This window comes from Rhinopithecus bieti, unplaced genomic scaffold (genome assembly GCF_001698545.2).
Source record: "Rhinopithecus bieti isolate Rb0 unplaced genomic scaffold, ASM169854v2 scaffold_1017, whole genome shotgun sequence".
NCBI lineage: Eukaryota > Metazoa > Chordata > Mammalia > Primates > Cercopithecidae > Rhinopithecus > Rhinopithecus bieti.
In genome coordinates this window covers 2,732,027-2,745,622 of record NW_016803657.1, presented here as the reverse complement: position 1 = coordinate 2,745,622, position 13,596 = coordinate 2,732,027, and the positions used below count along the sequence as shown (strand labels likewise).

Below are 13,596 nucleotides of genomic sequence, written 5' to 3'. Positions count from 1 at the left end.
CCCGGCACCATGGTGCTGGGGTTATGGAGAATACAGGCCCCACCTGCCTGAGAGACCCAGGCTTCCCACACCCACCGACATAATGGCCTCATGTCCCACAGACAGGAGGGGAGGGAGTTTCCTGGGCTCACTGTGGCAGCGTTCAGTCTTTGTTGTGCCGCATCTGTTTACCACCTGCTCTTTTGCAGATGTTTTCTTTAATTGGCCTTTTCCTTTCATATGTTTGCAAATCAAACTTTATGTTACCACAAATAAAAAACAGTATCATAGCTTTAAACAGAACGGAATCGCAAACACAGGAAAAGTGAAGGGGTAGTGCAGGCGGCTCGTTCCCTTCACCCACACATCCCGGCTCCCTGCATGGGTTTTTGTGAAGAGAGGGCCGCAGGCGCTGGTTAAGGTGCACCTTGGTAACATCAGGGACAGCTCCTGCCAGGTGGGCGAGGTGGGAAGGAGGGGAGCAACGCCAGGATCCGGCCCTAGCGGTGGGAGGAGCAGGAACCTTCCCGCCTGGGTGCCTCAGAGTGCTTGGGCCTTGCACGCGGCCGGGAGCCTGCTAGAAAGGCAGCTTAGGTTGCACAGGCTACTGGACAAGGCTGAGCCTTGCCTCCTACATTCATGGGAAGCTCGTCATGGGGCACAGAAGTGCCCCCACAGCATTTTGGACAGCCTGGAAATGCCAGGTTAGGTCCGGTTGGCCGGACTCAGAGCTGGCCTTGTGAGACTTTTCGGGGTGGCAGGGGAGGGCTGTGTTTTCTGTGAGCGGGGAGGGATTCTCCCGAGAGCCCCATGCCCACCCCACGTCTCACCCCACTTGGCAGACCCCCAAGACAGAGCCTCTGGAAGGATCCGCACATGACTGTTTTATTGACAAAGGCTGAACATCACCAGCGTCGTCAGCTTTTCTTACATTTTATGGGAAGGTTTTTATATCATCACCGCAGTTGTCCCCAGCTGTTATTTCTGTAGAAGCAAATTCGTCAGCCACACGTGCTGGAGTATTTCATTGTCCTGGCACCCAACTAGCCCACATGGCAGCTCGCACGGTCCCAGTCCACATGAGTGCAATTGCCATGACGATGTCAACTAGCAGTGACTGAACCGCCTCAGAGCAGGCGGCAGACGCTCAGCAGAGGGCCCTTCCTGCTGCCACGGGCCGGGCACTCCACAGAGGGGCCTTCCTGCTGCTCTGGGCCGAGGACCTCGCAGTCCTGGCGAGGCCGCACAGCGCCATTGCTGCCATGCTGGAAGATGGAGGATGCTCAGGCATGCACCAGAGCACTGTGTTTTCCTTTTCCTCTTTAACTCGGCGGTGCGCCAGCTAGCTCACACCTTGTGTGTTCCAGACAGTGGGTGCAGAGGACACACCGCAGCATCCAGCTCAGACCCACTAGCGCCTTGTGTCTCCAGCGTTAGTTCCCCCACGGTGGCAGACTTGCTTTAGGGTTACGTGTAACTGAGTTGCTTCACCCACAGTGGCCTCTCCGTGTGCCTTTTGTGGTTGAGAGTGTCGGAAACATTTCCTGTGGCGGCAGGCAGGGTGTATGGGGAGGACCTGGGCAATAGGCTGGTCAGCGCTGACCTTTGGACCCTGCGGGGTGAGTGTTTTGGGATTGTAGCAATTCTGTGTGAGGAGTGAGGAGTGCAGGGTCAAGGAGGACCCGTCGTGAGGTTTCCTTAGCAGCCCCAGGGTGACCAGGCAAGTGTGACTCTCGCGAGGCCCCGAGGAGCCGGAGCCACGTCTGACAGCGGTTTAGAGACATGATATGGCCGTGCCTTGTGTCCACCCAGGTGCGTGCAGCTCCCGAGTCACACGCCGGCTGGGCCTCTGCGGCCGAGGCTGTCTACACGGCACTGCTGAACCTCACGTCTGACTGCTCGGTGCTGTCTGGAATGACGGCCTTCAGGGTGGCGTGGCAGAAGCGGTTCAGGGCCGGCAGGTTTGTTTTCTGCTCAATGTACAGCCTCAGCTTTTCCCTGAAGGTCTCCCCAAGAAAGCTGTAGATGAGGGGGTTGAGGCAGCTGTTGGAGAATGCCGCGAGGTTGACAATATGGCCGGTGAGGGGGTGGGCGTGGCGGAAAGACTGCTTGCAGGGAGCGGCCCCGGGCTGCGTCCGCTGCAGGAGGTGCACGCTGATGAAGACGTTCTCCGGCAGCCAGCAGACGAAGAAGACCAGCACCACCGCGAGGATCATGCGGAGTGCCTTCTGTCGCCGGGGCCGCAGCCCGCGGTGCCGGTGTGCCCTGACCAGCACCCGGACGATGAGGGAGTAGCACAGGCCGATGATGGCAAAGGGCACAATGAAGCCCAGCGTGACCTCGAGCCACTGCACCTCCTGAACGTCTGCGAAGCAGAAGCAGGCCTCGTCCGTGTGCTGCAGGTGCACGGCAGTGAAGGGCACCAGCGTGGCTGACACAGATGCCATCGAGGTCCGCAGCTCCAGTCCGTGCGTGGTGCTTGTGTGCGGAACAGGTCGCAAGCGCATGGCCCTGGCCAGGGGATGTAAGCCGGTCGAAGCTCATCCATGTTTTGTGTATTTTGGTTAAGAAGACGCTGCTGTACATGTTGACCTGCAGGAACAGCGACATGAAGGTGCACAGCACGGCGATGTCGTAGTACTGCTCGTGCAGGTTGAACACCTCGATGAGGGAGTCGGCCACCAGGATGAGGTCCGCCACTGCCAGGTTGATGAAGTACAGGTCGGGGATGGTCATCTTCTCCCGGAAGCTGATATTCACCACCAGGATCAGGATGTTGCCCACAAAGCCGATGGGGAAGAGGAAGATGGTGTAGAGGCACGAGAGGAACAGGCCGATCACGTACTGCTGGTGCTCTGAGAGCTCGCCCGTCCCGTTCGCCAGGGCAGCGCCCAGGAGCGGGTGGGACAGGTTGAGCTCGGGGGAGGTGGTGTTGGGGGCTGCAGGCTGCATGGTGCCCGGGTACATCTCCAGGCCCACGCCCCGGGCTTGGGAAGTCACATCCATGTCTCTGCACCGTGCAGCTTTCAAGATTTGCCAAAAGGCTCCCAGAGCTCTGTTTTAAACAGTGAATTCATCTTTAGAAAGAAGCGTGATTCTCCTTGAAGTGAGCCCGGCATTTGTCAGACAGGAAGCTCCCGAGGAGCACCTGTGGTGGTTTGGGTTGGGTTTGTAAATGGCAGAGAATGGGAAGAACAGATGCTCTGCACACTGGCATGGCACGTCTGTGGAGGCCAGGGCCCTCCGCGTGCTCGTCCGGCGGGCGTCCCTGCAGGTGTCAGCTGCCGTGCACTGTCCTGCGTGGAGACGCTCACTCTCTGGGTACCTGGAGAAGCAACAGGAGAGGATGAAGCCTCATCGAGTGGCCCCAGCTTTGGGATAAGGCCTGCCGCCCCTGACTGGGTATCTGTAGAGTCTGGGTGTGTCAGGAGCACTGGGGAGGCCAGAACCTCAGCTTTATAAGCTCAGGAGGTGGCTGTGGTTGAGCTGAGGTGGAAGTCACCTGTGGGAAGTACACGGCCTTCTTTCCTGCAGGTCCCACGGCCACTCAGCTGCAGCTGGAGATTGGACGTGGAGAACCCCCACAGGCAGGGTGTTCTCTCCCTTTATAGCCACAGAGCAGGCCCAGGAAGCAACGGGGTGTGGGCTTGGCCACCCCAGGAAAATGGCGTTTGCGAGGAGAGGGGAAAAATGCATTTCAGCAGCTGATGGAGAAGTAAAACAGGAAGGGAAAGCCCAGTGTCTCTGGAAGACAGTGGGTCCGGAAAACTGGACATTGGAGCAGAATCATCTCTCACAATAAAATAGATCACAGAAGTTCAGCGGTTTCCTCATGCTAGTTGTATGTTTAGGTACCAAAATGAAACTTATTTTGTAATATAAAGTGAAAGGGGTCATTGTTTTGGGAAATAATATTTTAAGTTTTTATTCCATGTTTTAGCAAATTATTGTAAAACCTAATATATTTTTGCAATGCTGTTTATAACCTAGGAAGAAACTCCAAGGAGAGAGTCCCTCCTGAGCTTGGCTTCTGCAGGGAGGGAGGAGTGGGCCGCCTGTCCATGGCAGTGCCTTCACCCTGCTGCAAGTGGGGAGGGTCCTGTCACCTGTCCCATGTCACCCCGGCCCTGCCGCCAGTGGGGAGGGTCCCGTCACCCACCCCGTGTCACCCTGGCCTTGCCGTGAGTGGGGAGGGTCCCGTCACCTGCCCCGTGTCACTCTGGCCCTGCCATGAGTGGGGAGGGTCCTGTCACCTGCCCCGTGTCACCCGGCCCAGCTGCCAGTGGGGAGGGTCCTGTCACCTGCCCCGTGTCACCCTGGCCCTGCTGCCAGTGGGGAGGGTCCCGTCACCTGCCCCATGTCACTGTGCTCCTGAAAGTTCTCTCTGCAGCAGGCCACGGTCTTAACCTGCAGACACTGGCGGTCTCTGGGGACCTGGGGGCTGTCACAGCTAGGGGGCTGCTGGTGGGGCCAGGGCGGCCGCCCAGCTCCCTACAGTTCCTAGGACAGGTGCCCAAGCCCAACAGAGAATTACCCAGCCCAGATGGTGCTGGTGCCCTGGAGTAAACTAACACTTCAAAATGCGTTTGAGTTGTTTTTCCTTTGGGAGTTTTCATTTCACCTTTTGAAATCATTAGGAGTTATTGTTTTGAGTGTGTTGTGCTTTTTTTTTTTTTTTTTTTTTTTTGGTCACCCAGGCTGGAGTGCAGTGGCACAATCTCAGCTCACTGCAACCATTGCCTCCGGGGTTAGAGTGATTCTCCTTCCTCAGCCTCCTGAGTATCTGGGATTACAGGTGTGCATCACCACACCTGGCTAATGTTTTATATTTTTAGTAGAGATGGGGTTTCATCATGCTGGCCAGGCCTGTCTCAAACTTCTGACCTCTAGTGATCCACCCACCTTGGCCTCCCACGGTGCTGGGATTACAGGTGTGAGCCACCATGCCCGGCCAGGGCTTGTTGTTTTGAAGTGCTACAAAACCAGACTAGCGATTTATTGACCTATTGCTTGAAAATACTTCTTTAAAAAAAAAAGGCTGGCCTATAATCCCAGCACTTTGGGAAGATGAGGTGGGAGGATTGCTCAAGTCCAGGAGTTCGAGACCAGCCTGGGCAACATGGTGAAACCCTGTCTCTACTAAAAAAGTACAAAAAAAGTAGCTGGGCATAGTGGTGTGTGCCTGTAGTCCCAGCTACTCGGGAGGCTGAGGTGGGAGGATCGCCTGAGCCCGGCAGGTAGAGGCTGCAGTGAGCTGAGATCACACCACTGCACTCTAGCCTCAGCTGAGATCACACCACTGCACTCTAGCCTGAGCAACTGGAGTGAGACCCCATCTCAAAAAAAGGCGGGTAGGGGAAGACAAGATAAATCACTGCCTCAGTGTCACTTATTCTAAAAGTACTCAATCACCTTCACTTAGCTGGGGCTGATGAATTTGATTTTAGTATTTTGCACTCTTGATTCCTCTTTAGTAGATAATGCCATCGAGCAGCATAAATGCCTCTGCTCTCAGGCTCTGTAGGGAAGGTTGAAAGACTTCGCATTCAGCCTCTATATTAAATTTCTTAAAAACGGCACAGAGGACTTCTTTTGCTCTTTCAATGTAGAAATTCTGGAAGGTATTAGACCGCAGCGTGGCAGGAAGTTTAAAGGTGGACAGAACCCTTAACTTATGTTTGTTTTCTTTCCTTATTTTGTTAAATGAACTTTGAGGGAAAAACAGTTTAAAACCGAGCCATTCATTTCTTTCCCATGTACATCGAGTCGTTTAATCCTTGGCAGACACCAAGAAGATACGGGACCTGGTGTCTGATGGGACCTGGTGTCTGACGTGTCCTGGGTGAGAGGAACCCAGTGTGCCGTTCACCACTGGCCCCGTGGCCTCCCTGGAGGTGTCCATGGAGTTATAAACAGCGTGATACCTCATTTCAGATTTCCTCTGCTTGTCATAGAGAAATAAAGCCACACTTTAGTCAGCTCTTAAGTCTGCATCTGTCAGAAGGCATGTGGCCCTCCCAGGACTTCAGGGTTGGTGAGAGTGACCGGGGCGCCACAGGGCAGGGCAGAGCGGGCACCCTCATTTTCTTGAAGTGAGACCCGTTCTTGCTGGGACAGAACGTGACGGAATACTGGGTCCTACTTTCAGCACGTATTAGAAAGGCCATCCAGGCAAAGCCCCTGCTGCGGTCATGCTGAGACCACCGGAGCTCCGTGGGAGAGGGGTCTTTGCCTTGAGTTTGGGAAGCTGGGTGCTGCTCTCACCAGGGGGTGAGGTGTCTGCATGTCTGCGTCCAGCTGTTCCCATAACAGGACAGCGGCCTGGGTGGCACCACCCCCACACGCCCCTAGTGAGTGGTAGGGCACTGCCAGGCCGAGGCTGAGTCCTACCTGGGTTGCAGCCCCTTCCGTGCTCCTGGAAGCCTCCTCGGTCAGGCCCATCAGGCTGGAGGTGCACTTGGAACCCAGCTGCAGGAGGTGTGCCTCTGTTGGACCTGCTGAATGCCTGAGCAGGGCTGGAGAGAGGAAGAGACCCGCCCTGGGAGCCCGCGAGGGAAGGTTCCCGGCTGGCCGGCGGGTGCGTCCTCCGTCTGAGCCTGCCGGCGGGTGCGGGTGCGTCCTCCGTGTGAGCCAGTGAGTCTGCCCCTTGGCACAGGGCTTTATAGGCCCCCTCCGCCTGCTCCTCTCTGGCTGGGCTCTGGGCGGCCTCCTCCGAAAGCTAGCGTTAACCATTTTTTTGCTGGCCTTTTTTCTCCCACACTTTGGCAATCAGCTCAGTTCCACTAGACTTATTTTTATAGAAGTTTAACTGCTTTTCTTCACCCACAGATACAAACCTTTCTTTAAGTTTGAAGGCATCATTCTAGCTATTGTGTATCCTTTAGGTAATAACCTGTCATCCTGGGTTGAAGCAAGCAATATTCTTGTTTTTGCAACTGACCTGCGTTAAACACTAAATTTCGTAATTGACTTAGTAGCACGTGCTTGATACATAAAGAATTTAACTTAGGAATTTCACAGACATTTGCAGAGATAAATGTAATCCCAAGAAATAGCAGGCATTTCTGACAAGTAACTTAGGAATCTGAGTACTGGTTGAGCATCTGGAAATCTGAAGTCCAGAGTGCCCCACAGTCCGGCACTGTTGGAGCCTCGCGACTCAAGTGGAAAATTCCACAGCTGACCTCGTGTGGCGGGCTGCAGCCCCAGGCACCGTTCACAGTTTGTTTTATACATGAAATTATTAAAAGTGTTTTATAAAGTTACTTTCAGGCAGTGTAAGGTGTGTATGAAACACAAATGAATTTTGTATTTAGCTTTCTCATTCTGTAGCTGCAGGTATTCCAAAATCTGCAAAAATCTGAACTCCCAACTCCTCCGGTCCCAAGCATTCAGATGAGGGACCCTTAGCCGGTAGTTTTCTCTGAGTGTTGGCCGCGCCTCGGGTCCCGCTTCCCGCGCTCGCTGCGGAACTTACCTGCCGGCCAGGTGTTGGTGGCCTCTTCCCCAGCAGGCCGCCTCCGTTGCCCATGGTTGCGGATTTCATAGCCTCCACGGCCTCGTGCGGGCAGAGAATAAACCTCCCTCCGCGGACTCCCGGGGCCTCCGAACTGCCTCGTGCGGGGCGGCCGCCTCCGAGTGCGCCACCTGCTGGCCATTCGAATGTCAGCCGCCGCTTGGGGAACCCTGGGCTGCCCCGTGAGAGCAGAGCGAGGCCCCCCAACCCCCGGCGTGGGCTGCCCAGGCTGAGGGGGTCCTCAGGCACTGCCAGCCCCGGCTGTCCAGGCCGAGGGGTGAGTCTCCGAACGGAACTTCTGCGAATCTCACTCCTACTTCTGGGTGTCGTTTTCCCTCTGTAATGTTTCCAAGCGGTGAGATTGGATCCTTTGTCCGCTGAGTATGAGTAATGCGGCTGCTGCAGCCTGAGGCGCGGTTCAGAGGCCTGCGTGGGACCCCCCCCTCACCCCCACCGGGAGAGCTGGTGCAGGCAGAGGAGTGGGGTGCTGGGCCTTCGGGTGCACTCGGCCCCTCGGGGCCTGCTCCCCCGCAGGAGAGCTGGAGCAGGTGCAGGAGTGGGGTGCTGGGCCTCCAGGTGCACTCGGCCCCTCGGGGCCTCCCGGGGAGTTTGCTGCTTGGTGATGTTTGGTTAGGAGCCTGTTGCAGAGGTGCCTCAAGGCATCTGTGCAGTAGCAATTTAAAGTCTTACAGATGTGTATTTTAGAAAACATACACACAGTTTCTAAACAGAATGCTGTGTTAAATTTCTAATGGAAAAATACTAATATGTGGAGTTTTCTTCTAGCAGTAGAAAGCTGACAACTCTAATATGTACCTTTTTGTATTTGGATGATAAAGAACTGATTTGCTCTTAGACTTTTTTTTGACCAGTTGTGAAGTTGAGATGATTTGAGCATTAAAAATGCCCGAGACACCATTTTAAAAGATGTGAGTCATGAGAAAGTACAGAAAAAAATAAATAAAATAAAAATCCAAACCTTGAAATAGCCGAGACATGTCACTTAAAAATAGCTGTGCCCTGCTAGTGCAAACCCATGGCTTCTGGTCTCGCTGCCTGTCCCAGCGGCTGAGGAAGAGCTCAGCTCCCAAGCTCTCCACTGACAGGCCCTGGGTGGGGAGCCTGCCCTGGACGGGCGAGTGGCTGATACACCTAGATTTCCTGCTTGCAACATAGAATTAGCCAGATCGGGGCATCTGGGTCTTGGAGCCCAGCCTTCTCCTGTAAGCACTGGGTGGGTAAGTAACTTGTCAGCTACCGTACAACTACGGGTGTGAGAGACAGGGCCCAGACTGCAGGAACTCTAGTCCCCGAGACCTACTTAATACTTGCATGGGTGACGGGATGGGAGGAATCTCATGGACTGTGTTTGTAAGGTGTAAAGACCTTTCGCCAATTTTTAAATCTGACTTTTTTTTTTTTGAGACAGGGTTTTGCTCTGTTGCCCAGGCCAGCATGCAGTGGCCTGATCTCAGCTCACTGCAGCCTCCACCTCCCAGGCTCAAGCCATCCTCCCACCTCGGCCCCTGAGAGGCTGGGACTACAGATGTGAGTCGCTAATTTTTTTTTTTTTTTTTTTTTGTAGAGAGAAGGTCTCACTGTATTGCCAAGGCTGGTCTTGAACTCCTGGGCTCAAGTGATCCTCCCGCCTCAGCTTCCCACAGTATAGAATGTGACATTGAACACATGCCTCCTGGGTGCTGGGTGCTGTGCCTGGTGCTCTGCGTGCTTAATCTCAGGTCATCCTCCTTCAGAGCCTCTGAGGCACTTCTCCCTGTCTCATGGATGCAGAAACTGACTGCAGGGAGGTAGTGTCACCTCGGCCTCACAGCCAGCCAGGAGCGGATCTGGGAGTGGCCGGCTGACTCTCAGCACATGATCTCGGCCCGTACACCAGAGGCGTCCTGGGTCAATAGTCATCTTGTCAGGCAGATTTCCTTGTTGAATTTGATGTCGTGAATTTTTAAGAAGTGAACATATTTTCCGGTTTATCCCCAGAATAGAATAAAAGGAAAGAACTTCAAGGGGAATTTCATCTGATCATTGCTTATTGAGTTAAACACGCACACAGCCAAATATCAGAAAATACATAGAGAAAAGCACGCACAAAGTAAGGCAGTGCATCTCCGGCTTCAGGAGCCCTCCTGAGTGAATGCTCATGTGAGAAACCTTGGCCCTCACCTTTCACCCTTCAGTCCTCGTGTACAAAGCCCGGTCCTTGTGCTGAGAGGCTGCAGACGCAGGGTCTGCGGTGCCTTCCCGGCACCCCTCACTCTGCCACCGCTGACTGACTGAGCGACCCCTTCCTGCTCCTTGTCCCGTCCCCAGTCCTCTCCTGTGCCCTCCATGGTAGGTGGCAGCACGGGTCCCCCTGATTCTGCAGGAGCAGAGCGCTCAGGGAGTTGCATGTTGCCGTCCAAACAACCCTGGTCTTCAGCGTTGCCAGCTCCAGCCCGGGTTCCACTTCCTCACCCCACGTGCAACGGCTGTGTGATACCGGGCAACATCTCCAACCTTCCTGAGCCTCAGCGCCCATCTGTGCAGTGGGGGCGCGTGGTTCTCACGGTTCCATGAGATACCACACACCCCTTGTCTCTGCTGGGCGGAGTGAGGCTTCCCTTCCCACTGCTGCTCCTTTTCAAGGGGAGTGGTCCACCGGGGTCAAGGGTGGGGCGGCACTGCCTGAGATGAGCCCAGTCCTGGCTCATTCGCTTCTCCCCCATAGGCACAAGGGAGGGAGCAGTCGGTTGGAGGTGCTCACAGTATCACACGCCGGATCCACCTTACAGGGGAGACATCCAGGTGTGTGTGGAAGGAATTTTAGAGCTAATACAGGCTGGAAGACAGCCCGAGGTTCAGAGAAGTACACCGTGTCTCACATGCCAGGCGGATACATTCTCCAATGACCCAGAGTCAGGGGAGGCCGAGAGCCCCTTCCCACGCCCCTGGGAGGGCATCGCTGGCTTCCCCTGCCTCCGCAGGACATGCAGGAGCACCCTTGGGCATCCGATCCTCACAGGCCTGGAGCGTTAAGTGGCCACACACCAGCAGCCCCTTTACAGAAAGAGCCCAGGTCCCAGGGAGGCTGTGTGGTGTACGCGGGTCTCCCCGCTCCGGTGGCAGGCGGGGTTGGAACTCTGCTCCGATTTCTGCGTTCTGTGCCATATCCTGACCTTCGGGACATTCTGTGACCTCCCCTCAGACCTGCCATGCCTTCCATCTGTTCCATTCTGGCCTGGGGAGGTTAGCTGCTGTCAGGCCCACGGTGACTTCGTCTCTCTTGTTCCTTCAGAAGCACGCAGGCCATGGCTGCATGCCAGGTCGGAGCCTTTCATTCAGGGTGTGTGCCTGCCCAGCCCGGAAACAGTGCGGTGAGGGGCAGGGCATCCTGGTTTTCTGCTGTGCTGCCTGGCGCTGGTGGATGTGAGCACGTCGGTACCGCCGTCCTGTCCCTGCTTGGTGTCCGCAGTGGGAGGGCCCAGTTAGGGCGGGTGTGTGCTGTCCACAGCATGCTGAGCATGGAAGGGCAGGTGCTCCCATCGTCCACAGCTGCATCCTGGGCAGTGCCGGCCTCTACACGCTCATCTTTTTTTTTTTTTTTTTTTTGAGATGGATTCTCACTCTGTCGCCCAGGCTGGAGTGCAGTGGCGCGATCTCCACTCACTGTAAGCTCTGCCTCCCGGATTCATGCCATTCTCCTGCCTCAGCTTCCCAAGTAGCTGGGACTACAGGCGCCCACCACCACACCCGGCTAATTTTTTGTATTTTTTTGGTAGAGACGGGGTTTCACCATGTTAGCCAGGATGGTCTCAATCTCCTGACCTTGTGATCTGCCCCCTCAGCCTCCCAAAGTGCTGGGATTCCAGGCGTGAGCCACTGCACCCGGCCCACTCTCTCGTCTTCTATACTTTCCCTCACAAGATGGAATTTACTGTGCCCAGAGACCATCCTGCCCGTCAGCCCCTTGGCATGGCTCCAGCACTGAAAGTGCATACGGCTGCTGGCCCACAAGACGGTGGTGGTTTTGCAGGTCTCCCAGCAGGGCCTCCTCAGTGGTTGCGGGGAGCATTCTGGGTGTGTCCTTGGGTTCTCTGGGAGCGCCGTGCCAAGGGCAGCTCACAGAAGAGTGGGCAGGGTGGCGCTGGCCGAGCTCGGCCTGTGGGGACCCTCCGTCCCCAGGAGCACGTGGCGGAATGTTCCAGGAGAGGCCAGCACCTGGGCCTTGTCCCAGCCCCACCTCAGTCACTACCAGGCAGTTCCTCAAGGAGCCTCGGGGAGGCTCCTTCCACCCACCGCCCCCCCCCAGTCTGATTTTATCTGTTTGAACGCAGGACCTCATGAACCCTTTCTTTGGATAAATGCAAATGATGCATCCTCTCTTCAGTAGCACCACACTCCCCGGTGCTTCCTTAGTTTTCTGCGGGCGTTGGATCTTCCCTTTGGTGTGAACATGGAATGCTGCCCGTTCTCTGTGTCCAGATGGTTACAGGATGGGGCAGTGGCAGGAGCTGGACACAGGACCAGGATCACGCAGCACCTGCCCTGCCCCGCAGGGCCACCCCAGTGAAGCCTGCTCTGGGAGGCCCACCCCGTGAAGCCTGCTCTTCTGGAAGCGGCAGGCGTCTCTGCCCATCGGCGGCCTGGCCGGCTCTGGGTCTTGGGTGAGAGTGTGGTGCGTGGCCCATGCTGGCCCCTCCTCCTGTGAGCCTGTCCCCGCCACTCACGGCTCCTGTTCAACCCCATTCACTTTGGTTTTGAGTTGGGATGGAGCATCCCCTGCTCTGAGTGACTCAGGCCAGACGGCCCATGAGGAGTGCGCTGTAGAGTCCCGTGCACACAGCGCCCTGGGGTCCCACCGTGATGTGCCTCACAAGCACCTGGCCCCCGCCACCCCCTCTCAGCCCGCCGGGCGCTGCGGAGCCACATGCTGGCCTCACCGCGAGGGGACGTCCGCCTGCACCCTACGGTGATGAGTGGTTCCCAGGACTCCGTGTGGCATGGAATGAAGAACAATGGCCAGACCAAGAGGAAGTAGTTTGGAGTGTTTGTTTAATTAAGGCAAATTGGAAACAAGATCTTTTCGACATGGACCGCAGGTCTGAAAGCCACGTGAGGCTGTCCAGATGTCCCATCCCAGCGGCTGTCAGCTGCAGGCGCTTCGTGTGGGAGTGCGTGCTCCTGTGGGGCGGTGTTTGTGGACGTTGCCATCAGGTGCTATCCCTGTTCTCAGGGTCTGCCCTGCTCTCCCGTGCGGTCATAGCCAGGCTCAGCCACCTGGTCGGTGGGGGGACAGGCGCACACCTGAGCTTGGCCCCGAGAGCACAGTCTGGAGCTCAGATGAAGGCTGCTGCCTGCTTTCTCCTTATTACTGGGCTTTTCTCGTGGACAGGAGGGGCCCCTGCGCAGGCAGAAGAAAGCCATGGCTTTGAGAAGCCTCCCTGACCCTCCCCCAAGCTGTACCTTGTCTGGGTTGGGGCTCCCAGTTTCCTCGGTTGACTCTGGCTTCACAGCCCGTCGGCTGCGTATGGGATGAGGTCCTGGTACCCAGCTACCGACCGACGTGTGACCTGAGCCGTGGGTCTCAGCTTCCCCGTCCGCATGGCGGGTGCCAGCGCAGGCTTTCTGTCTCCGATCTGTGCTGCCCCCTTGCCGCCACCCCTGCGCTGTGCCAAGCCCCGCTCAAGCCCACTGTGTTTGTACTTAGGTTTCATTCTGGTTCTTTTGCCCGGGCTCTACAAGGAAAGGGGAGAATTCTCAGTGGCCCCAGACAGGCTCCCCTTTCCCCACCTTTCATGGACCCCTGACTGGGGGTCTTAGGAGAGAGGGGTCCTCACAGTTATCTCCGAGGCCCTTTCAAGTCCCGGCCTGACGAGGTCAGTCTGGTGGAGCAGGGGTGGATGTGCTTAGCTCACCCCTACCCGGCCTGGGCACCAAGCCCGTCTCCCAGCGGCACTGCCCGGCATAGTCCCCCGGCCCTGGTGGCCCTGGATGATGGCACGCTAGGAGGGACCAAGCCCTTTGGGAGCCACAGGTTGCAGCCTTGCTGGGCTGCCGGGTGGGGGGTGTGCCCCCCTCTTAAGAGACAGAGTAACAAATGCAGG

At 56.3% G+C, this 13,596-nt stretch overlaps 2 protein-coding genes across 2 annotated transcripts in view; one reads left to right on the top strand and one right to left on the bottom strand.

The window, feature by feature from the left end:
* The window catches only part of CHLSN (cholesin), a 125,482-nt gene that overhangs the window by 39,844 nt on the left and 72,042 nt on the right, over positions 1 to 13,596 (top strand). The gene's annotated exons all lie outside the window — the stretch shown is intronic.
* On the bottom strand, positions 849 to 8,190 carry GPER1 (G protein-coupled estrogen receptor 1). The gene is given in 3 exon segments (XM_017894220.1): positions 849 to 2,498; positions 2,500 to 3,304; positions 6,370 to 8,190. Coding segments are annotated over 2 exon segments (1,140 nt in total). The 5' UTR covers positions 2,986 to 3,304; positions 6,370 to 8,190; the 3' UTR covers positions 849 to 1,844.